The sequence below is a fragment of the Miscanthus floridulus genome, chromosome 12 (assembly GCF_019320115.1).
Source record: "Miscanthus floridulus cultivar M001 chromosome 12, ASM1932011v1, whole genome shotgun sequence".
Lineage (NCBI taxonomy): Eukaryota > Viridiplantae > Streptophyta > Magnoliopsida > Poales > Poaceae > Miscanthus > Miscanthus floridulus.
In genome coordinates, this window is record NC_089591.1 from 69,846,373 (window position 1) to 69,870,087 (window position 23,715).

The window sequence follows — 23,715 nt, forward strand, 5'->3', positions numbered from 1 at the left end:
ATTAGAATTCTTTGGCGGCTTAGAATATAGAATTTCTATTCTTTTAGAATAGATGGAATACCAATGTCCCACTAAGAACTAGCAACAAATATCATAGGGTATGTAAGCTCACGATTAGGACAACTCCAACGGTGTTAGAAGAGCTACCTCATAGAAAATTAACATGTTTAGCTCAATAAGAACAAGAGACAACGAATTGTAAGCTAGCTCTTCATGAATAGCTAAACTCACACACTTTTTCTATGATTCATGTGATCTATGTTTGCACATTTTTCTATACTAACATGTTTAACTTACTTTATTTTTTCTTTAAAAAAGTCATATGAGCTGGCAAGTTGATTCTATTGTTGGGAATGATCTTATATCGGTAACAGAGTGTCTATAGTGGCTTCACCTTCACCAATCTCAGATCTGTTAATTAATACTACAGAATTGCACGGGCCGTGTGCGTGTATATGTATGTGCATGAACGCTGCTGTACTATGATCTGGAAAAAAAAAGTACGAGCATAATTAAAGGTGTTAGGAGAAGACGTGGGAGGTAGGAGAAGAAAAGGTGAAAAGAAAAAGGACGGATCCAATGCTAGAAACTGTGGGCATAATCTTTCAAGTATAATTCAGTGTGGTATAGTGTCCATATCATCGAAGTTCTAGACTACAAGCATTACAAGTACGGTGCCTTTTCATTTCTTTTTTTTAGAAAAGGGAAGGTCAGATCTGGATCAACAGGTACCAACACAATTACACAAATATAAAAGACAACGAATAATATTTTTTTTCACAACAAATCAGTCAACAGTATTTTCAGCCATAGCTTATCAGCCAAGCGAACAGGGCAAAGAGTGTGTGCGGGTACCACAATTAGCATAAACCTACGAGAATCACGGGCGAGATTCGAGAAGCCAGCGTATTAGAGTAATAAAGGCCGTGTTCGGCTGGCTGGCTGGCTGGTTGCCGGCTAGCCAGCCACCTCACAAAACATTATTTATGTCCTGTCAGAACAGTATTTTTCTCTCACAATAATCAACCGAAACAATATTTTTTAGTTCTGCCGAATGACTAAAAAAAACAGCCAGTGGCCATAAATTGCTCATTTGCTCTTGCTCGTAACAAACAGGGCCAAGTAGCCAATGAGCTCATCGGATCTCGTCACCGTTGCGGCGCTGTGCGCCTGCGCCTGTGCCTGTGCTCACCTCCCTGGGGCCGGGTGCATCCCCACTGAACTGTACCGTAGCGAGTAAGCAGCGCGGCTGTGCTGGCATCAGAATATGCCGTTCCAGATGCTGGATCAGCACCGACCAACCGTCTCCCCGCGCCAGCGCGTTCCGCGTCGGTCCACACGTGCCGTCCCCGTGTGGCCGTGTGCACTGGCAAATCTGCCTGGCACATGCATGCATCCCCGTTGGTTTTTGAACACCTGGGGTCGGATGCATGTGCCTGGGTGTAGCTCCCCATGCCGGGGCTCAAACCAAACAGCCCGTGCGGTGCCTGGTGAAGGAGATGCCGGATCGAAAGAACGGCAAAGCGTTGGACCGGCATGCTGCACACAGGTACAGCCGCAGGCCTCCGTCGACCGTCGGCGACGTCACTCTATCTGCAGGAGCTGGCAGCAGCCGTGTTCCGTGCGTCCGATGACAAACAATTGCCATCCTCAGGATAAGCACAAGCACCGTGCCGGAACAAGTCACGTACGCAGCGCAGGCACACTCACACCACACTCCATCTTATTTTGTACGTAGATAAAACTATATAAGAGTATGCAGCTGCAGCCGCCCCTCGTCGTGTCGCGCCCATCACAAACCGCCACCGGCTGTATCCGTAACCCGCGCGTGCCTGCCATGCCCCGTGCGGCGTAGATAGATGAAAGATGATACATCACGCGCGCACGAGTACGAGTACAGGGACGCGATCAGGCGCCGGCCGGTGCAGCCCGCGAGGTCTCTAGAGCTGGATGCGCGGTATCTAGCCTGCTGTATCACGTCATCCGTGTCGTGCGGTTGCGAGTTGCGACGTGTCACTGCTGACCCACGCCCATCCAGGTGAGGTCCCTTTGCTCGATCGGTTTCTTCAGGGGAAGTGCGTGCTCGAAATAATAGAGTTGGGATGGGATACTATTGTGCGGCGGCAACAAGTGCGGAACCAGATGCGGCTTGTACGGGTTGCGCCCGGGCCGTCCGTCGTCGGGTTCCATGCATTTCCGTCCCCCGCAAGTGCGGGGGAGCGGCGACTCGGAGCGGTCGCTACTTGGCTCCCTGTACGAATGAGAATCTCGCCGTCCTGCACTGCCGCGATCATCATGGTTCGATATGCAATCTGAGACCAAAATCAGAGCACACGACTAAAAACTATACGCGTGGCGAAGTGCAGGCTCAGCTTTAGAAGACAAGGATAAGGTTCTGTGGTGTTGTGGAGGGAGACGTGGTATGTCGTCGTCGGCAGGGAGCGACTTGGAGAGACAAACGGAGGACGAAGAAGATGAGTATCGGATCGGAGGTGGCAACTTACGAGCACATTTCCGCGACGCGATTCCTTTGCTGGGATTTTTGGTGCACCGGCCCCGTTCACAACCACTTGCGCAACGGCCGCATAAAGCCGTGCCGTGCCACGGCACGGCGACGCCACGACTCACGACACGAACGCGGCACGACTCGACTGGGGATGCGGATGCCTGAGAGACCCTTTCTACGTACTATTTGTAGCATATATATAATAATAATAATAATACAATAGGTGTTGTAGGTAGATGATACCTCCTCCAGCACGATGCAAGGTGCGGAGCCTCCGAAACGAGATAAGATAAGAGAAATGCTAAACAGTGCTCGGTTGTATTGTTGTCGCTGAGTAACCATTTTTTTGGCCGTCCGATCTGCTCTTTCGCGTGCCAATGGGTTTGTTTCTGTGATATGTGGGGCCCAGCTGTGTTTTGATTTTTCGGGAGTCGCGCCTGAAGTTTTGGCTTCCGTTTCCCCCTTTTCCCATTTCATTTCGCTTCGACTTCTTCGAGACGAGTCGGGGCGACTCGTCGCTCCCCCGTCGCGGCGACTCGGCGGCCCCCGGTCGTGGTCGACTCATTCTCTGGTGTCGTGGCGACTTATAGCTCCGCGTCTTTGTCGAGCTAAGTTATCTCATGTGTGCGCCATTTTTCTGTGTTATTCATTGTGTTCCGGCGATGTGTGGAATCTGTGTTTGCTTAGATCGGGCGTTCGACACCCCGTCGATGTTGTTTTTTTCTGCGCAGATCTAGGGTGGAGTTTAGTTTACTCATGTTCAGGTTCCAGGCTGTATGTGTGTTTCTGTGCAATGCGTTTAGGCGACTGGTATCGCAGATCTGGTGTGTATTTTGTGTTACTCTTGTTTAGATTCTAGTCTCATTGGCAGTTGTGTTTCATTTTCGTCGTCTAGGGTTTCTCCCATAGTGGTTGTTGCGGGGGATTCAATTTAGTTCGATGTTGGATCTGAGAATCCCATTCCGTGTTGAGTTTTAGGAGTTTTTGGTATTCTCCTTGTGATTTTGGGGTGTTCGATGCAGAACACCATGTTCATTTTGTTTTATTTTGAAGTGCAGTATTTTTGTGAGTACTAGCTAGTATTTTATATATGATCCATCCATCGTTTTTGCCTTCTTTGCCTCGGTTGGTAGGAGTAAGGACCTAGCTAGATTTGCTTGCTTGTTGCTAGTATTTCGCCCACCTACTCTGCTATGCTAGTCTGTTATTACCTACCTCATAATATTTTGCCTACCTGCTTCTCGTAGTCTGTTTTACTGTCATTTGGTTATGGTTGGTGACGATTGCAACGAAACAATTCAATTCGTGTCAGCATGCACCCCCACCACTAACACAAAGGCAAGACTCCGTTGTCATTCCATTTTTAGTTTTCAGTTTCATTTTCAGCGTTTTTGATACTTTGAAACGCTACCTGATGCCTGAAATTGTATGGGTTAGTTTATTGGTATGTCTTTGATTTAGTTTAATTGCAGTTACCTGAACACCAGTTACCTGTTTGCTTGATTTTGCAGTTTTTATTTATGTATGCTAATTCGTTTTTTTGTTTTATTTCCATCAGAAGATCTGCAGTTTCTTTTCATTTTTAGTGTTTTATATGTAGGTTAAATGTTCATAATTAGTTTCAGTTTGTATTGGAGAGGGAAGAAGAGCCTGATTAAGTGTTTGAGCTTTTCAGATTGTATAAAGTATATGATTTTTTGTGGTGTTTTGGTATGTTTTTTTTTATCTAATTAGGGTAATCCCATATATGTGTTTTTCAATTCAGGATTTGTGTTTTATGGTAAAATTGGACTTTATTGTTAGGCACCTATTTTTTCATCAGTGCAGATTTTTCCAATCTTTTTTTTTTTGAAGTGGCCAACATTTCAATTAGTCCTTTGACTCGGCAGGTTAATTTTTTTTGTTCTAATTTTTCAGGTAATCGATGGCTGATAGGAGCAATTGTTTCCGTGTAGTTGAGGAAAGTACTCTAGCAGCGCAAGGTCACAAAGGTTTTGAACCTGTAAGTGTGTGTTGTACTAGTTGTATGAGTGATAAATATTTTGTTCTTATTTTTTTGTTTTGTTTTTAGGCATTCATTTCTACTGCAAATATCAATTTGTTGGAGGAATTTCTTGTTTTTTTGCAAATCCAAGGTATTTTTTTTCTGCACCCCCCTATTTTTCTATTTTCCATTTTTTGGCTCATGCAATAGTTTGTTTTTTCTACATTCTTTTAGAAAATGAATGAGGCCAATGGAGACCCCCGAGAAGTTAATCGAGTTTGTAATGATCAAGATAAGGTATGTTTTTTAGTTAGTTTTTTTAATCTCTATTGTTTAATGTATTCTTTTTTTGCACAATATAGGCTAATGGTGAATCAATGGGATTCAGGGAGAAGCTTACTATGTATTTTGGTGATTTTTTGCCTGGAAATGTAATTTATTTTGTCTGTATGCTTTTCTTTTTATGTTGCTTGTTTATTTTCACTTCATTTTCATTGTTTTTCTTTTTTTCCTTTAGATGGTTGATGAGTTATGCAAGCTTGTTCAGGAGAATTCATATGGGAAGTGCAGTTTCTGTTTGTTGCCCACTGAGAGTCTAATTCTCAATGTTCTTCAGATTCTCTTAGATGCTGCACAGAACGCCAATGAGGTGAAAGAGAAAAACGTTGTCCCCCAGCTTTCCTCAAAACAGCAGAGTCAATGATATTAATAAGTCTATTCCATCAGTTGTGAGAGGTATTCATTTTTTTTTGGTTTGAATCTTTTGCTGATCACATTACTTTTTGTAGTTTTGTATGATATTTTAGAGTTTGCTTTTAACAACGCAGATAATCGGCATAGTTCAGATATCAACGAGCAGTTCAATAGACGCATTGTTGAAGAAAATTTCAAAGCCAACAAGCCTATAGAAAACAAACAGAATGTGGATTCCACTGTTCCATATAATATGAATCCTCGCTTGTAGATTTTTTTTTTCAAAAGTTTTGTTGAGTTAATTTTTTTTGTTGGACCTTTTCTTCTTCTTCTTTTTTGCAGAATGCAAGTGAATCCAGAGAAGCAATTAAATCTAGTGATGGCAATTGAATGAAGAATCCCATTTTCGTCCTGGACACTCCTTTAGTGATGGCTCATGGCAATTCTCAATCTAGTGAGTTTGCTTTCTGTGTCTTTTGATTTATTTATTTTTTTGTTTTTGTTTTGTATTGATTTTTTTTCTTTTTTTCATATTTTTTTGCAGGGAATGTTCCTATTATGAACAAGAAAGCTAAATTTGAATCTCGTGCCAATCAATCGTTAAATGCTCCTAAGGTAATTTTTTTCATGTTTTTTATTTTTGTAATCCATAATATACAAATCATATGTGTTTTCTTAAATTTTTTTTGTTTTCTATGATTGCATTTGTTGTTTTGTTAGTAAAGAGTAGTGCTGCTTAGAGATAGTTCACGCCCTTTTTTTTTTTGGTGTCCGATATGTCTGTGTGTTTTTATTCCAGTTACAGATGGATGAATGTCACATGCGAGAGTTATCTGATACCTGATACCTTAATGCTATATGAATGCCACTTCTTTGAACATTGAGCTTGTGTGTTGGTGATCTTTTTTTTGTTATGTGAATGTTGGAAACACGTGACGTTCGCTTGTTTGGTGACCCAGGAGTCTAATTTTTGTCAATCTAGCCCCTTGTAAGTTGGTTTTTGCTTGATTATGAAGTTGGTGAAAGTCTTCAATTGGTCTTTTTTTCCTTTTGATTCTCAACTTTTGCAATTTTGATCAGTAGGCCGAGCAAATTATCTGATTTTTTTGTAGGAATTCGACTGTTAGTCTAGTTTGTTTTGTTTGGTCACACTTAAATTTGCATGAGTGAAATTAGATAGTTTGTGCCATTCTTTTTTCGCCCAGAAGCCTTGCATATATATGTGTTTTTTTGGAGCATCTGATGTCCACAACAAATGAACCAATCCTTCTATATATTTGGTGGTTAATTTGTTTGTTTAGCCCAATCATCCAATAGTTGTAGAACCTAGAATTGTCTGCATGATTGACTGTTATTTTACTCTGTGTGTCTCTGAAATTAGCAGTTTGTTGTCTGTCTACTTCTCTAGACAAGTTAAAGGATCTATGCTATCATTTGTTTTGATGTTTAGTTTAATCATTATTTAAGTATGCTATATGCACTGTTTTGTAATATAAGTACAAATAATGCAGATGAGATGATTTTTTTTTGTTTTTTTTTGTTTTTTTCAAGGCATGTCCTGATGTTGAAGTTTTGGGTGCCCCAAGTGTAAGAGACCATTGCATGCAATTAGAAAAGTTAACTGATGATCTGTATAATAGAAGAACTTTCAGTGCTATGCGAGCCCCCCAACAATTGATTTAACAGGGGTTAGCCCAGAAGTCAGTGTTGCTGCTAGTAGGCCTCAGGATCATATTATAGGTGGACATCGTTTTTCTGTAACTAATGAAGAAAAGTGTTTCTATAATATTATTTGCGGACTAGCTCACAGCCAATGGAGCTTATATGTCCTTTTTTTACTATTTTTGGTATATTCTTTTTTTAAGTTCTTTTGTTTTGTGAACCTTTAGTCATTATGAATTTTGGTTTTTATTTTGTGTTTTTTCTTTTTTGTAGTATGAAGGCAGTTGAATTTGCCAAGACTAGTGTTACGTATTGTTCTTTAGGTCAATCTGTGCAACCTATGGGTAAAGTCGACAATTTTTCGTTGCTGTTATGTGTCGTAAATTTTTTGAGGATCAACACCCAAGGCGGTCCAAGAAACATTTCTTCTTTCCAAAAGTTGGGGTAAGTTCTTTATTTATTTTTCTTTTTTTTTCTAGCTACAGCCTATCTGTGCCCTAGCAATGCTTGTCTATATCCGACGGCGGGGTGTCATGTGATTCTGCTATGAGTCTGTCTTTTTTGTATGTTGCCTTTTGTCATGTTTATTTTTTTTTTCCATTTGTAGGGTTGTCTTTACACCTACAATTGCAACTATGACATTGACACAGTGAAGAATTGTTTTCTTGGAGCCAACTCTGCTTATAAGCTGCATTTGTCGGACAAGGTTTTTTCTTTTTTAAGATTTTCTTTTTTAAATTTTTTTTCTATGTATTAATTTTTTTATGATGCAGCTGTGCTTTTCCCGTTATCATACACAAGCATTGGTTTGCATTCATTGTTGATTTGAAGAACAAACTGTTTGTGATTTTAGATTCTTATTTTCATCGCGGTGATCACTTTCAAATCCAAGCAAGGACCAAGCTTGTAAGTTCATATTTTTTTATTGTTCACTTTTTGAAATTAAATCAATCTCCCTTTTTGTTTAGTTCTAAATTTTCCCTTTAGTTTTTTTAAGATAAATGCATTTAGGGAATGTTGGTACTAATAGGCAGAGGGTTATGTAGATGTTGATGCGTTCTCTATGCTATATCCTTCAGTTCCAAAACAAAGTAATGTGTAAGTTTTTTTTGTCAATGTAATGTATTAAGTTTGGTTTCAGTTCATGTATATGTGTATCTATTTGTGACGGTACTCAGAACTTCATCACAGTCACCTTTGGTTTGTCAAAATAGCTGGGGTTTGATGTGTTGGGTGTTCTATGCAATTGATTTTTTGTGGCGCTTGTTTTAGAATGGGATTTTGATAAGCAGATGGACTTTTTTTGCCGTCTAGTGTGCATTTGTGTGTGTAGATTTTAGTTGCGGGACTTACATTCACCCATGCTAGATGAGGTTGTTGGCATGGTGATCTGTATGGTTTTTTAAATTCGTGTAGCTTTTGTTTAAAATGGATTTAGGATAATTCAAATGAATGAGTATACTATACCAGTATTCAAGTATATGTTAGTTTTGTGTCAGTTTTTGTGATCTGTGTTGTGTCTCGATAGTATATGTTTACATGTTTTTGAGGAACTTTTTTACTTCTTTTTGAAAAGCAAAACTTTTTTGTCCAAATCCAGGTACACCAGGTATACCCCCGAATATCAGTAGTGTTTACAACTTTTGATTACCTGAATGCAATATTTTTGGGAGTTCTGGGATTACCTGAGTTCATCGTGTGCTAAGAAATGGACACCCTTAGCCTTTAGCCTTTTTTGTATAGTACTTATTTTTGTGTGTGTGTTTTTAGTGTTGATTGTGGTATATATGCTTTGATGTTCATGTACTTATGGGACAGAAACATCGATCTCACATGCATGATTGACCAATATGATATCCCCAACATACGGGTGAAGCTTGCAATTGATTTGTTCTTTAGCAAAGCAAACTGCATTGACAAATCACTTGTACTGAACCTATATGAGCAGGTATTTTTCTTTTTGGCATTTTTTTATATTACCTAGTGGTTCTGTTAGTAATTGTTTGAATTTTGTTTTTATTTTTCCTTGCTCTTTTTTCGCAGGGTGTCGATCCTCGTGTCCGTACTTAGTTTCTGAGTTCTTTCTTGATCCAGATAATCAATGTAATTAGTTTTAGGTTCATGGCTGCAAATTTAATGTTGTTGAGCTTTGAAAACTGCTTAAAAAATAAAGTAGCCCATGTAGTGGATGTCGCCTTACACATCACTAGGACAAAATCCTGTATTACAGTCAATGTTTTCCTAAACGGTAAACGGTCTTTACACGGTTGCCCTTCGTTTAGCATTTAGACTGTTTACACGGTGTTTAAACGAAGTTAAACGGTCTAAACAGTTTTGTACTTAAAAAAATACATATAATTATATACGTGCATGTAAAAAATCAAGTATTCTAGCATTTATACATATTTATCCAAGTAAAAATCAATTACTTTGGTATGTATATATATTTATGCATGTGAAAAGAACCAAATATATATATTTATGCATGTAACATATCAAGTGTACACATTTATAAATATAATAAACTTAAGTATACAAATTTATCCATACAAAACTGAACTAGATTTACCTCGTGTTCGCCTAAACAGCCATTTAAACAGTTGTTTAGCTCGTTTAATGTTGTTTATCTCCGTTCCGTTTAGGCCGTTTAGACCGTTTTCCCCGTTTTTTGACTGTTTAAACGGTGAACCGTTTAATTTCCGTTTACCCCCTAAATAAAATAGTTTACCACCATTTACCGTTTACTAGCCGTTTAAACGACCGTTTAATCCGTTTAGGTGAACACTGATTACAGTTTGTAATGCTACTATAGAATTTTTACATATATCTCATAATCTCATAATATTGCTGAGTTCTTTCTTTCTTCTTTTTTGTGATCTCCTACGCCACGCTTGATCCCCTTGAGTTCCTTGGCTGTGTATCATTGTTTTTGATGTTGTTTTCTTGACCCTCTTGGACTTTGGCTTGATTGGTGAGCCTGCAGGGGGGAAAGAAAAAGGTATCCTTGTTGTAGTTACCCATTTTTAAATTGATGGTTGTTTTTTTTACCTGAATTCAGGGTCGATGTTGCTTTCTTCTTCTTCTTGCTCTCTTGCTGTATCATTTTCTCTCTAACCTATTCTATTTGAGTCTTCATTCTTTTTGGCAGTGTTGGTATGCTCCTCTTTGTTGTTGTATGTGGATCTTCAATGACAGTCTTAGAACTATTTAGTTCATTATTTGTAGTCCCATTTGTTTGTATCTGTTCATGTGATGTTTGTTCACTGTGATCTTGACGACTTGTTGGAGGTGCTAGCATCTTGTTCAGGTGCTCTTCAATTCTAGCATATTTCTCCCAAAAGGTACTCTGTTGCTTCTAGTTGCTTAGCTGCTTTTGAATTCAGTTCTGTAGATTTTCTTGATAGTACATTGAATTTGAGTAGCGAACTTGTCCTCAATTGTTTTCTCATCCATTCTTTGTTTTATCAATCTCATATCCTTTTTCCTCCATCTATCTATTATGTATTTATCTGGTATCCTGATAATTTCCTTTTCTATCATCACTTTCAGGATATGAGAACATAGTATGCCATCTTTGTTGAATTTGGTGCAAATGCAGCTAAATTCTTCTTCCCCTTCAACGAGGTTAGTTAGCACTATATATTTCCTTACCCTCTGTAGTGTGTGTACCTGGTTACTTCTCTGCCAAACTTCAAACACTTTGCCTTCTCGAATTTCTTTGTAAGCCATTATTGAAGTAGCACTTAGTTGCACTTGGAATTTTTTGTATATGTTTCTATTGTACAGTTCCTGTGCTTGCTTCTCAAAGGTGTAGCCAAATAGGAGTTCTTTTGGTTTCTTTTGGTTGTTGTAGTGTCTTCTAGATTCTCTGCTCTGTCTATTGTGTCAATTATGTCTTGGTACTCTCCCAAGAAACCGATAATACTATATGTTGGACCAACATTGTCTTTGAATCTTGCGCTTGTAGCCTTGCTTCTTGATGTGGTTTGAACGAAGGGGAAGAAATCATGTTTTAATAAACTGGGATGAATCTTTTCCTTTTCTCCCACATTTTTGTAAAGTATTTATTGTTCTATAGCTCTCTTTCCTCAATCATCTTCCCCCACAAGTACTTGAATTCCTCTTCTGTTACACAATTGTTAACTGTGTCTTCAAATTCTTCATAGAGCCCTTCTTTTGCTGTAAATATTTTGATATTCTTCGAGTAGCACTTTGTTTTGATGTGAAACAAGCAATTCTTGTGCCTTGTGTTTGGCAACACTTCTTCAATAGCTGCTTTCATTGCCTTATCTTGGTCTGTTATGATAGTTTTTGGGTGCTTTTCCCCCCATAGCCTCTAGGAATGTTTCAAACACCCATTTGAAAATTGTCGTTGTCTCATCATGTAGGAAAGCGCATCCAAAGATATAGGTTTGTGCATGCCCAGTGATACCCACAAAGGGTGCAAATGGTAATCTATATCTGTTTGTCATGTATGTCGTGTCGATGTCGACACAGTCTCCATATTCTACGTAATATTTCAACAACAATCCATCTCTATAGAATATATTTTTGAACTTTGTTATCGTCATCTAATTCAAACTTGTAGAAGAAGCTAGGATCTTCTCTTTTCCTGTTCATAAAGTTTTCCAAGACCTTTGTCATATCTGACCCCTTTACTTCTCTATTAATTTTTGTCCTGAAGTTGCTAACATCTTTCTTCTTTACTGGAAGTGCTGTGACTCCTCCTTTGAGATAGGACATTATAGAGATCATTTTTCTTGTTGGAATGTTGTTATCATTCAATGTCCTAATGAGCGCTTTCTCCATGTCCAGTCATATACTTGTGCCCACTAAACTGTTTGTTCCCTGTGCCCCGACTGCAGTTCATGGTTGTGATCTAAATCAAGTATGATAATCTTCCAAACCCCATTCTCTTCTTTAACAACCATAACGCATGGGCAGTTTGTTTTGATCACCACACTTGTTTTCCTTTTCGGTCTTTTTTTGTTTCTCGATGTCTTTGTCCACTGCTACTTCCTCCTGATCTACTGTCTTTGGTTCCTCTTGCTTCCCAAATTTGTTACACTTGACTATAATTTTTGTGATCTCATTGATTCTTTTCTTGCTTGAAGTTCTAAAGACATGCGCAACGGCTATTTCGAATCCAGCAAGATATGCATAGAACTTGAAGAAGTGTTGAGCATCATCTTTGGTCTTGAACTGCATTCCTAACTATGGGGTGTATCTGTTGTTCACGTCGGCGTTGTTCCCTTCAGAAGTTGCTATCTGTTCTTTTAAGATAAAAGCATCGACTTGTTTAGCAGTGAGTTTTTGGCTCCCACCTGGCTCTGTACTTTCTACCTCTTCAGTTGTGACAAGTTGATTTCTTGCTAATTCTGCATTTGTTTCTGTCAGTTCTAAAACTGTATTTGACAATCCTTCTTCCATTACTCTTGTAGGTTCTTCTATTTCTTGAATTTCCATATCTTTGAAGATCCCTAGTTTGCCAGTGCTCCTCTTCATGCTTTGATAAGTAATCCTGATCCCAGTCCCTGATCTGGTAGTCCTCGTATTCCTAAAATTGTTAATGTAATAAGTATTTTTTTGTTATGAAATTGATTGTTTCTGTATTTAAAATTTCATTTTGTACTATGAGTTTATTTTGTTATTGAAATCCCTATTTTTTACCTCATATCCCAATGTTGAGTAATTGGAATTGTTCTCCCTTTCAGGAATGTTTCTCATGTCATGTAGAGCTATCTGCAAGACACAATGTTAAGAAATCAGGCAATTTTTTTATCTTTTAAATGTGTTTTTTTGAACTATACCTGCTTTCCTGATATGATGCTATTTATGTCACATTGTTCTCTTTTGGTGTTGTATGATATTTTTATGGATTTGTAGATGTTCATGCAAGTTGTGATTAATATATAAGTTAGCAATTTTGTGATTAATGAAAAATAGCTGCAACTTTTTATACAACGTGTATATTTCAGCAATTTTTACCTGAAAAATCTGCGGACCCAACAGCAAACTTGTGTATGATCCCTGCATTTCCTGAGACAACTGAAGACATGCACCAAGTTTTTCATTTTTGTATTAGTTTTTTAAAAAAATGAAAGTGTAAATAGGTTCTTACCGAGTATATTTCCTCTTAGGAGTTCCCTTGGGAGTTCCTGATTTGCTCCATCAGTAATCCTATTAAGCTTTCCTGTCATAATGCATTTTTTTAGTTTTGTTTTTGCCATCTTTTTCTTTAATGTCCAATGCATTCTTTTTGCTAGGTGAAGGTTCGTGTCACCTTGCTGCTGCTATGTAGATGAGAAAGGTTTGTACTGCATCCATCCATTCTTGATGATTCATTTTTTGAACTTGCCCTAGACATAGTTGTAGCTCCTTCTGTATTGGGTGTTTGTGTCGATGCGTCTTCATTTATCTGTAAAAGAATAGATTGTTTCGGTTGTTTTTTTCCAAAATTTTGATGTAAACTTTTTTTTTTCATTTTCCATACCTGCAAGCTATACATGATCCCAAATTGCTCCTACCAGTCGGTCATTGGAGTGCTTGAAGATCCTGCTGCAAATGGATTTGTTGCAAGGTAGCTGTTCCCCACCTGTGTTATTTATTCATGCATATATCAATGTGATACAATATTTAAAAAAAATGAAATGTAGATCATTGAAATCTTAGACATTTTTATTTTGCAGAATGTACCTGCGATCGATTTTGTAGTACTGATGTTGTTGCATCCTTGTTGTTATCTATGCTCCCCTTTTGTCTCTGGATCATTCAAAGCATAATCATTTGTTTTTGTCAGTAAAGAAAGTGTCTGTTTTTTATATGGTTGATATAAGTTGACATAGATAACTGTATTTTGAATTTTTAGACTAAAGAAACTTTAATATGTCAAGTAGGCATCTAGATTTTTGTGATCTACATATATTTAGAATAGGACAATTTTCAACACTGAGCTTTATAACTTTTGTTTGCAGATTTCATTTAGGTGCACTAATTATATGCAAGGTGCTTACCTCTGCTTGTTGTGCATCGCCCCGCAGATGAAGTCTGATTGATTGATCTGGAGGATCCATTTTGTCTCCTAGCCCCCTTCTTTTCCTCAAGCCTTCGTGTTTAGATTGGATCTGTTCAGTCGCAGGTTAGCCTCCCCCTCCCGTCCCTGATCTTCTTGTTTGCCAAGTCTTATCTTTTTTTGCTTTTTGGTCCTTTTTATTGTATTTGTTTTTGGCTCCTTTTTTTTACAGACACCCATAGCCATCATTTTGGGCCTATTCTTTTTTATTTTGGGCCTTTTCGATTTAGAAGGGCTAAGCCATGTTATGCTTATTTAGTATGAGGCCTGTCAGTTTTTTTAGGTATGAATACACTGTTTTCGGTTTGGTGGGGGCATTTACTTGTACCGTGTTGGTTTTGATCGTTCTCATCTTCTCTGTGTTTTATTCTCGATCTATTCACCTCCCCCATTAACTCCCCACCAAGGAGTTTCCCCCTCTTCTCGTTCCACTCGTCATTTACTTCCCACCGAGGATTTTTTCCTTCGTTTTCCCACCTGCACGGTAGATGACCATTTGCCTCCTTTTCTCCTATATATATCGCACGGCTGCCTCTCCCCCATTTTCCTGTGTGCACGGAGCCATCTCCTCTACTGCATGTAAGTTCTTTTTGAGATATGAATATTTTTTCTTGTTTTTTTTTCTTTTTTGTATCTCTTGTTTTAGTTCTGACCAACTAGGAGTTGGACGACATTTTTGTTGCTTTTTTTTGTTGTGTTAGTAGGAGTTAGTTTATGATTCTTCATTTCAGTCATGTTTGTGTTTTATGTTTTATGTCTTTTTTAAGTTTAGATTTTTTTGTTCAGTTTCGGTTATGTTCATGTTCAAGTTGAGGTATTTTTTTTTTCTTATTTTAGTTTTCATTTTATGTTTAGGTTCAGTTTTGTTTAGCACGGTCATTCATTAATTTATATGCATTTTTATTTAGATGTTCATGTTCAGGTTTAGGCAGTTGTTAATTTTTGGTCTTCAGTCTTAGTGAATTTGTTCTGTGTTTCATTTTTTTTGTGTTAGTTCATTTCATGTTTAGATTTAGGTAGTTCATTATTAGTTTTAGTTTTTTATTATTTTGAGTCGTGTTGTCATTTTATTTATGTACAATGTTTAGGTTCAGCTTTTGTCTTATTTAAGTTTAGTTCAGTTTTTAGTTTACGTTTAGGTTCAGTTTTAGTAGATTGTATTAGTTTTAGTTTCAGTTCTGTTGAGTTTTAGAAGGGTAGTCTTATGATTAGTATTGAGTCTGCTATATTTTTGGATCATCAGAGTTTCTTGAACACTAATGTTCTAAACTTATTTTTTCTAGTTTTTTTGTATCATCATCAGGGAAGCTACTCCATCGTGAAGAGCAAGGTAAGCCAATGATCGAGTTCAATTAGTGCTAAAGTAAAATTTTTTGTTACTTTAATTTTTTGTTCAGGTTCATGTTTAGTTAGTTCAGTTAGTACTTCAGTTTTAGTTTTATTTTGTAGCTATTTTAGTTTTAGAATGATCCTCTTAGTTCATTTTAGTTTCATTTCCATTTCTGTTTAGTCTCAGTTTTAGTTACCTCTTAGTTGAGTTCTCGTTCCTAGTTAAGTTTTTTGTTTGTGTTGTCTAAGGTTAGCTCCTTTCAGTTCATTTTCACTTCCTCCCTCATTAGTGATATAGCAGTTTCACTTTCTCCCTCATTAGTTTACGTTTAGGTTCAGTTTTAGTAGACTCTATTAGTTTCAGTTTTAGTTCTGTTGTTCTCTGAAAAATGAATGCCATGCTGCTCATAATGTTAAGTTATCTCCAATAAATGATCTTTTATGTGCATGCATGAAGGATGAAGCTCCGATAGTCTGATGCATTTTCGATCAAGCACTGCACAATTTTTGTGTTAGCGAGTAGCTTGTGTTTTGTCGATACGTATATGTCAAAAATGCAGTGGGCTTGTTCTCTAAAAATTTTCATTTCAGTATTGTGTCCTTTCCATTTTCATTTTCAGAATGATCCTCTTTGTTCATTTGAGTTTCCTTTCCATTTCAGTTTTGTTTAAGTCATATTTACCTCTTAATTAAGTTTTAAGTGTTAGTGTCTGTGTCAATGCCATGGTTATGAATAATTACTAAAATTAATCTTGTTCTGTTTGGAGTAGCCAACTAGGATGTTTCTTCTCTGTTCTGCTCAAGTTCTGCTATGATTATTGTCTAATTTTATTTTTGTCAGATGTCTGATGTTGTTACTCGGGATATTTCAAAGTTCGTTTATGCGAACAGGCCTATGTCCAAGTATGTTTTCGAGGTGTTTGATCTTGAAGTTGATCCACAGAGCCGTTTGATTGTTGTTCCAAGGGTGAGTGCATTTAGTGCAGTTACATCTCAAGATAAAGTGACCAGTGTTGCACGTGCTTATAAACAACTTATCCATCATACTTTTGTCCCGACGTTGAAATTCTGTTATGATGAGGCCGATAGGACAGTGTATTGCCTCGCTGCTAATGATCAAGTCGCCGAAACCTATTGTGCTTACTCTGTTCGAGTTGGTGAAGTTAATGTCACATTTTGTAAAGTTAGTAGTATTGTGATGAGGAAGAATTCAGTTAGAGCATACTTTGATGTTGATATCACTGTTAAGGTATGTTTTCTTATTCTTTTTTCTTTTTTTGTTTCTTATGTGTCGATGTTAAATATTCTTGCATGTTTCTATTTATCTTTTTCTTTATATCATTTTTATATTTTCATTTTAGCTTGGTTTTCATTTTTATATCAGTTTAGGTTATGTGTATGAGTTTCACTTTAGTTTCAGTATTCAACTGCCATTTTTCAATAATCAGCATCGACCGAAAGTATTGCTGTCTATTACTTAGACTAGGAAATTGTGTACCTATTTATTCATTTTTGAATTTTTCATTTTTTGTATAGGGAAATTGTTCTGGTGCTATTCTTGAAAACGAAGTTGTCTCCATGTTTATTTTTGAGAACCTAGACTTAGTTCCTCGAGACCAATCCAGTGTCATTGCTGTGAAAGATTTGGACACCAAAGATAAGGTGACGCTAGTTGCTAGGCTTGTCAAGCAAAGCCGTGGGCCTTCGTTTGTTCCTAAGTACAATTATGCTTTGGATTCAGGGAACCAAATTGTTTATGTGCTAGTCGCTGACGCTGAAGATGCTGAATCTATGACTTGCCGTTCTTTTCAAGTGGATGGTAAACATGTGTGTTTTTCTCGTGTGCTTAAGATGGAAAAGCGAGCTAAGGATGATGATTTCTACCAGTCTGTTTATTGCACTCAGATTTGGCCTATGCGACAATATCATTTTCAGTAATTTCTCCGGGAGCTCTTCTGTGCCTTTGGACCTTATGGATGATGAAGACTTCTGTTACCCATCATTTCTGCTATGTTTGAACTTGTTATAATTTGTAGTTTGTTGCAGTCAGTCCTGTTTCCGGTCAGTTGTGCATTTTGGACCTTATGGATGATGAAGACATGTTATAATTTATAGTTTGTTTGAATTTGTCTTTTGAAATAAGCTAGTTTATTTCAGATGATGGTTTTCAGTCTTTAGATTGAGATAGTGCTTCCTGCGCTTATCCTTTTTGCTTTTGTCTGTGTGTCTGTCGTCATTTTTAGATTTTTGGTTATTTTGTTGCTTTTTTGATATCATTGGTTGTTTTGAAGGGACAGAACAATTGAATACTGAGGCTACATAAATTTGGTTGTTTTGTTGCTTTGAAATAACTGGTTGTTTTCAAGGGACAAAACAACTGAATATTTGAGGCTACAGAATTCGGTTGTTTGGCTTCCTCAAAATAACCGGTTGTTTGCAAGGCACAGAAACAACCGAATGTTCATTAGACAGACTCTAAGATAAGCATATATCGGCCATGCATGACTTGTCACCTTCGCTGGCCGTGAACGTACTTTCGCGGATTCGTTTTTTACAACAAGTTTTAATATATAACATTAAAGCATATCACACGAGTGTGGGAAAAGAATTCCTAGATCACAGAGCTCAAACAAGTAAAAGCTACTGTTGATCTGCTTCTGTAGACATAGGTGATGCTTCCGTCGGGGACGCGGGGCCCGTTGGGGCCAAAGGGCCCACGAGAAGTGGCCACAATAGAAACATCGAGGGTCCTCGTTCTCGAACTCCGATAACACAGTCGACGCTCTCCTCGATTGTCTGATCGACCTGTGTCTTCGAGAATAAGTAGTCTTGAGCCGTAGATATGATGGAGGTTTCACCGGGCTCAAGAAAATGGATCACAGCCATCAATGCCAAATCTGAGGACCTACATCAACTGACGTTATCGGTCAACCCAAACAATAATAGCTGCTTTACCACTTCTATGTCTTCATAAACACTGAAAAATAGATCGAAATTGAACGAAACAAAGCTCTGTACGCGTCACACAGCAACCATAAGAAAGTAGGCACAGAGACGTCTCTGTGGCTTCAGCTTGGAAATCATGGACTTGTCCTGCATGCGCACCACGCCATCCAAAAGAAAGGTCCTGTGACTGTCTCCAATAACGCAACCCCTCCCCAAAAATGCGTCGTGCACAGTGGATAAGCGGCAAAAAAATAGCCTCCAACCGAGTACGTAAACACAACACCCATTTTGGGTCGGAGGCGACGCGGAAGGCAAATAAGCGTCGTCGAGGAGAGACGACGCAAAAATCTTGCGCCCGTAGTGGTGGGCCTGCGGACGAGATGACGGCGAGGACCGCGGCGGGGCACTCGCCCAGGGCCGCCGCCAGGGGGCGCGCTCGCCCTAGCTCCACCGACCGAGGAAGGGGCTCCCGCACCTGTGCCGAGGGGCGGGCACCGCGGAGGCCCGGTCGCGGCTGCGGACACCGCCGAGGCTTGGCCGCACCGGAGTGCCGGCGGGCGAGCACCGCGGGGGGCCGGTGGAGAGAGAGAGAGAGAGAGAGAGAGAGAGAGAGAGAGAGAGAGAGAGAGAGAGAGACGCACTGCCGGAGGAGGAGAGGGAGCGCCTCCTACTGGCCGGATCCGAGCACGGCGGCCGCCCTCCTCGCGCGGATCTAGGCGCTGGGAGATGGAGAGGAGCTGGTGGTGGTGCGCGGACGGAGAGGTGCTGGTGGTGGCACCGGGAGACGGAGTGGTGCTGGTGGTGGCGGGCAGCCGGCCTCCTCGTCGGATCTGGGAGCCTGGAGAGGGAGCGGTGGTGAGCGCAGGTGGAGAGAGGGAGAGGGAGAGAGAGGAAGAAAGCGCCGGTAGATATTTTGTTCCTGTAGACAAAAATTTGGGTTCGTTGTTGGAGAAAGGAAATTTTGGGTCGGTGACTGTTTGTGACCCAATTCTTACAATGGGCCTTGTATTTGGGTTTGGGCTGTTGGAGATAGCCTGAGAGAGGACAGGAGGATGTCCTGGATGGCGCGTGTCATCGTGAGGGAGAGAAGAACACCAGAGGCCCGTGCATGCAGGAGACGATGCCAGCCACGAAGCGGGTGTAGAGCCTTCAGCGTAGGATTAGGGTCCCACAGCGCAGGACGCGGGCCCCACCATGGAGCACAGGAACACCGAAGGGGATCACGGGACACACAACGGATCTTGCTAGGAGAACCGCCCGCCGCCGTCTGGAAAGCCGCCGTGGCGTCGTCGTTCCTTCTTCCACTTGATTCACGATGAGCTCAGAGAAGGCGCGTTGCCATTGCACAGCCGGAGAAAATGGTTACGGGACCGCCGCAAAAGGCTGCAACACCCGCGTTTTCCCCAGCAGAGGGCCCTCCACGCCGCGCCGCCAGAAGAGCTCGGGGAAGGGGACCTCACGCTGCCGTTGCGTGGCCTGAGGATTTGAGCACGGGGCCGCCGCTGCAGCCTGCATCACCCGTGCTTACCCCAGCGGAGGTCCATCGTCTACGCTTTGAATCGCAGCGAGGAAAATACTACTGCATCATGCCGCAGAGTTTGAGCTTTGACAAACAGCGCTCTGCGCGTCAAAGTGCGCGGTCGGCCCGGACCACCGGCCATCGGCGACGCGTCCTGCGTCGTCCATGTGATGATCTGGTCCGGTCGTGTCACATTTTCCTTGCAGAAGTATGAGGTCGACGCACGTGTTTACGAGTTGACACGACGGATGTCTTCTACCCTGTCTTTTCTTCTTCTTCTTCTTTTTTGAGGAAAGTCTTTTCATCTTTGTTGAAGAGGAGGAGGATGTCTGGATGTGGATGTCTCTTTATTACTGGGCCTGACAGAGTGACATTTTGCACAATGGCTGCTTGCACGCGCCAACCTGTCTGCCTGTGGACTTCTTACCGTGGGCTGGAGCAGTGGAGCACGCGTTCTATGGGAAAGAAGCAGACCGTTTAACGCCAATTCGGCCCAGAGGCTGAGAAGGGCCTAAAGCTCAACACAAAGGCCATTCAAATCTAACTAGAAAGACGCGCGGCGTTGCCGCGCTCTTCGGTGAAGGGGCCAACTTGTATGTGCTAGCTCTGATCCGGTTATGCTGTGGTTGTCACTTTTCGGTAATATACTATGCATAACAGCTACGTAACCTGAATAGAAAGCTTAAATTTCTGGCAATTTCGGAGGAAATGATAGAACAATGCTGCTTGTGCAGGACAGAGGTTAGCTCTAGCTGAGTAGTTTAAGAATAGAGGGGAGGCGGATGATTTGCAACTTCTGGTATTGATTTTCAGGGCTCAAATTAGATGATCTAGCAAAGTAAATTAAGAACAAAGGGGATGTCGATGGTTTAAAACAGCTGAAATCTGGCTTATTTATAAACCCAATTAAATAGATCAAGAGTAGAAGTTGAATGAGGATTGTTTTACCTTCTGGTTTCCCACACTCCTCTCTCACCCACTTCAATTCCAACATGCATATAACAATAAACTTCCTTGATTTACCTGTCTCGGACACACAGCTTCCATAGCCATTTTCCATTTGCCTGATACCAAAAGGATGATTCACATCCATGCCACCCATCTGTCCATAACATTCAAAAAAACAATCAATAAACCTTTTCCAACGAGCAAAAATGTTAGCACACTGCACATGCAATAATACTGTACTTGGCAACATCTAAAAGCCCTTTTTGATACTCAAATGAGCGAAACCTTTATTAGGGGTTAGACCGAGACTATGTTTGTTTTTGTTCCACCTGGATAAAACTCAGATATATGCACACATATATACAAGTATCAATTGGGTTACTTAACTGTAAAACTAACTTACTTATTTCACTATCTGGATGAAGCAATCTCTGTGTGTTCCTAATTTTAGCTATAAACATCAATATCCATGGCCTGAACAAGATTTCAATTGGAAATTGAACAAGCTAGTTGAAAGTTGAAATGCATAAAAAGATTTCACTAAACTAAAACCTGCATGACCTTGCTCTCCTATCACAACCACACATAGAAAGTCAATTGGTAGTGAGCTGGTAGAGTTGCAGTGCCAGTAGCTATCATGATACGGTTAGACACCTAGGCGACACCTTTGAAACAGGGGTAGTTATGCACACTATTGGATGGAGCTCAAAGATGAAAGGGGGCCAAGAATGCTGTAGCCCAAGGCGAGCTGGGTACGGTTAGACACCTAGGCGACACCTTTGAAACAGGGGTAGTTATGCACACTATTGGATGGAGCTCAAAGATGAAAGGGGGCCAAGAATGCTGCAGCATTGCCACATGGCCAACTGCGTTGCAGTTGCAGCAATGTCACATCAATTGTGCATGTAGTTGTCTGAGGAGGAAAGCTACATTCGCAAAATACACAACGCCCTTGCAGTGGTGATGTCAATTTATAAACATTTGTCATGTTAGCAGAGTTGACCTGACGGGATTATTAGCTTAGGAGCACCTGACTGAATATTGAAGCATGTTTCTCAAATCAGCTGATTTTGGCTCTCATTAGGGGGATACTTTAAAGAGTTGAAGGACGAAGATGCTTCTTCCAAAACTTGTGGCAAAAACTAAAACATGGCCATATATGCAGCAGCAACATTGTCGGATTTAGCCTGTTTGTACATTTTATCAAGCATAAAAGATAAACAATCACCATTTCCCAGTCTCTGAGATCTACCTCACTGTTTGTACGATACAGTTTCATTTGCAATTTTCATTCTATGCGAGGAACTAAAGAGGCATCGCTAAGAGAGTTTATAACAGATCTGAATGGCTCAAAAACTGCAACCTACATCAAGACATTGATTTCTAAGAGCTAACAATTGGACATAATAACTGCATGAAAGGTAATTTCCATCCCATGCGTGTCATTTTCTACCACGCAAGTTTAAACCTACATAAGCGAACCCAAAGGCTCTGCTCGGAATGGTCCTGAATTTGCTACTTAATTGTGAAATGCAGTTCATAGGATGCTACTTTGTGTGTTGGATGTTACTAATGTCTTATACTAACCAGTAAACTTGTTCGAGTCAAGAGTGAGATACGGGGTTGACTGGCATTTGTAATAAGCTCAAAAAAAGCATGAGTGACTATTAATAGCAGGGAGCGAACACTCTTTTTACCTCTGGTTTGACAGCAGCGTCAACTCCATCAGCACTGCGTATCTTTGGGAGGCGCGCGAAGACGCAGCGGATGAGCTCGTGCATCGCGTGGCGCGAGAACCGCTGCAGGAGCTCGCTCTTGGCCGCGGCCTGGTGGACGACGCGGAAGCAGGTGTTGACTGCGGTGCAGACATGCTGGTCCCCGAGCGCGGGCGCGGCGGGCGTGCTCCTCGCCGGAGCGCGTGGAGGGAGGCGACCAGCGGATGCTCCGCCATGGCGTCGTCGGCCGCCGTGGCGCGCGGGTGCCGGAGCCCACGCTGCATGACGGCGAGCACGGCGTAGGCCTCGGCCGAGATCGCGCAGGCAAGGGCCGCCGGGTCGGGCCCGAGGCCGAGGCCGCCGTCGGCGGGGGAGCGCGCGTGGTGGTGGGGCTCCTCGGCGATGGGGTCGATGCTGCCGCCGGCGCCGCCGAGCATCCTGGGGCGACCCATTTCAGGGGGGCGTGGCGGGTGGGCCCGGGTGGCTAGAGGCTAGTAGGGTGCGGTGCGGGGAGACGGCATGGGCGGCGGATCTGAGGAGGAAGGGAAGGGATCGGGGACAGGCAGCGTGGAGTAGAGCGGGGCCGTGCCCCGGTGGAGACGGCGAGGTGGTGTTGGGAGTAGGACGAGGCGCGCCCGCAGCCGGGCTGCGATGGCCCCTGGTCGCCTGGCCACGCGCGGCGACCGGTACCTGCGCCTGCCGGGATGGCTCCGGGGTGGCCAGAGCCGCCACGCCCGCGCGGGACCGGGCCGGGGTCGCTGGGGCCTCCGCTCGCGCCGGGATGGCCACGACCGGAGCGGGCGGGACCGCTGCGCTCGCACCCCGCCTACGCCGGGATCGCCGGTGCTTCTGGGGCCCCCACCCACGCCGGGATGGCCGGGACGCCCCGTAGTCACGGCCGCGAGTGCAGCAGTCGTAGGCGGAGGGGATGAGTCCGCCGTCCACGGGTCCGCGAGCATTCGCGATGGCCCGATTTTACAGGTAGAGACCCGCGAAGAGCCTGATCCGACGGTCGATTTCGCTTGTTTGCCAGATCGAACGGTCGATGGGTTAGCGGGCGACGTGGCACTATCGGGTGCCCGCTTTTGGAAGCAGGTTTCATATATACAGATGTTCTCAGTAGGGAAAAAGTCCATTTTTATCTCCATAAACTATCCTCAAAGTCTAGTTTTTCTCCCTGAACTCTAAAATTGGGTAACCCACCTCCCTCAACTTTTAAAACCGTCCATTTTACCTCTCTGACTCGGTTATAGGTGATTTTCAAAGACGATTTTATCTTTTTCTTTTTTATTTATTTCAGCTAAATTTTTGAAACGTCATAATAAATACTAGAAAAATGAG

At 41.5% G+C, this 23,715-nt stretch overlaps 4 protein-coding genes and 2 pseudogenes across 10 annotated transcripts; 3 read left to right on the forward strand and 3 right to left on the reverse strand.

Annotated features, from left to right (window-relative positions):
- Positions 1-2,957: 2,957 nt before the first annotated feature.
- On the forward strand, positions 2,958-5,245 carry LOC136497275 (uncharacterized). Its single transcript, XM_066493073.1, has 5 exons — positions 2,958-3,130; positions 4,427-4,508; positions 4,725-4,787; positions 4,853-4,921; positions 5,008-5,245. The coding sequence occupies exons 2-5, from the start codon at positions 4,431-4,433 to the stop codon at positions 5,191-5,193; spliced, it is 396 nt and encodes a 131-aa protein (XP_066349170.1). The 5' UTR covers positions 2,958-3,130; positions 4,427-4,430; the 3' UTR covers positions 5,194-5,245.
- An 18-nt stretch (positions 5,246-5,263) lies between these two features.
- LOC136496077 (uncharacterized) lies at positions 5,264-8,915 on the forward strand (annotated as a pseudogene).
- Positions 8,916-9,540: 625 nt separating this feature from the next.
- LOC136496078 (protein FAR1-RELATED SEQUENCE 6-like) lies at positions 9,541-11,654 on the reverse strand (annotated as a pseudogene).
- On the reverse strand, positions 11,296-13,996 carry LOC136497284 (uncharacterized). The gene is made up of 8 exons (XM_066493083.1): positions 13,859-13,996; positions 13,542-13,607; positions 13,339-13,440; positions 13,129-13,263; positions 12,967-13,038; positions 12,834-12,893; positions 12,516-12,587; positions 11,296-12,402 (listed from the first exon to the last, which is right to left on the reverse strand). Exons 6-8 carry the CDS (start codon positions 12,879-12,881, stop codon positions 12,193-12,195), a joined length of 330 nt encoding a protein of 109 aa, XP_066349180.1. The 5' UTR covers positions 12,882-12,893; positions 12,967-13,038; positions 13,129-13,263; positions 13,339-13,440; positions 13,542-13,607; positions 13,859-13,996; the 3' UTR covers positions 11,296-12,192.
- Positions 13,997-15,121: 1,125 nt separating this feature from the next.
- LOC136497282 (uncharacterized) lies at positions 15,122-17,562 on the forward strand. 2 transcript variants are annotated; one of them, XM_066493081.1, is made up of 4 exons: positions 15,122-15,247; positions 16,088-16,495; positions 16,783-16,908; positions 16,988-17,562. In XM_066493081.1, the coding sequence occupies exons 1-4, from the start codon at positions 15,122-15,124 to the stop codon at positions 17,009-17,011; spliced, it is 684 nt and encodes a 227-aa protein (XP_066349178.1). In that variant the 3' UTR covers positions 17,012-17,562. The 2 variants fall into 2 exon arrangements, with proteins under 2 accessions (XP_066349178.1, XP_066349177.1); XM_066493080.1 differs by having other exon boundaries at positions 16,783-17,562.
- A 167-nt stretch (positions 17,563-17,729) lies between these two features.
- On the reverse strand, positions 17,730-23,464 carry LOC136497283 (uncharacterized). 6 transcript variants are annotated; one of them, XR_010769271.1, is made up of 3 exons: positions 22,357-23,464; positions 20,735-20,813; positions 17,730-18,143 (listed from the first exon to the last, which is right to left on the reverse strand). XR_010769271.1 is itself a non-coding variant. In XM_066493082.1 (2 exons), exons 1-2 carry the CDS (start codon positions 22,824-22,826, stop codon positions 20,795-20,797), a joined length of 489 nt encoding a protein of 162 aa, XP_066349179.1. In that variant the 5' UTR covers positions 22,827-23,462; the 3' UTR covers positions 18,847-20,794. The 6 variants fall into 6 exon arrangements, 1 of the variants encoding a protein (XP_066349179.1); XR_010769270.1 differs by having other exon boundaries at positions 17,731-18,151; positions 22,357-23,463; XR_010769269.1 differs by having other exon boundaries at positions 17,731-18,160; positions 22,357-23,463.
- Between the last annotated feature and the right edge of the window lie 251 nt (positions 23,465-23,715).

Excerpts from the sequence above, each read along its gene's own strand:
- LOC136497275 (XM_066493073.1), top strand. The coding sequence starts at position 4,431 with ATGGCTGATAGGAGCAATTGTTTCCGTGTAGTTGAGGAAAGTACTCTA. Across the intron at positions 4,788-4,852 it reads TTTGTAATGATCAAGATAAG|GCTAATGGTGAATCAATGGG; the intron begins GTATGTTTTTTA and ends TGCACAATATAG. Across the intron at positions 4,922-5,007 it reads GTGATTTTTTGCCTGGAAAT|ATGGTTGATGAGTTATGCAA; the intron begins GTAATTTATTTT and ends TTTTTCCTTTAG.
- LOC136497282 (XM_066493080.1), top strand. The coding sequence starts at position 15,122 with ATGATTAGTATTGAGTCTGCTATATTTTTGGATCATCAGAGTTTCTTG. Across the intron at positions 15,248-16,087 it reads ACTCCATCGTGAAGAGCAAG|ATGTCTGATGTTGTTACTCG; the intron begins GTAAGCCAATGA and ends TATTTTTGTCAG. Across the intron at positions 16,496-16,782 it reads ATGTTGATATCACTGTTAAG|GGAAATTGTTCTGGTGCTAT; the intron begins GTATGTTTTCTT and ends TTTTTTGTATAG.
- LOC136497284 (XM_066493083.1), bottom strand. The coding sequence starts at position 12,881 with ATGCAGGGATCATACACAAGTTTGCTGTTGGGTCCGCAGATTTTTCAG. Across the intron at positions 12,588-12,833 it reads TGGGTCCGCAGATTTTTCAG|ATAGCTCTACATGACATGAG; the intron begins GTAAAAATTGCT and ends TGTGTCTTGCAG. Across the intron at positions 12,403-12,515 it reads ACTCAACATTGGGATATGAG|GAATACGAGGACTACCAGAT; the intron begins GTAAAAAATAGG and ends TAACAATTTTAG.
- LOC136497283 (XM_066493082.1), bottom strand. The coding sequence starts at position 22,826 with ATGGGTCGCCCCAGGATGCTCGGCGGCGCCGGCGGCAGCATCGACCCC.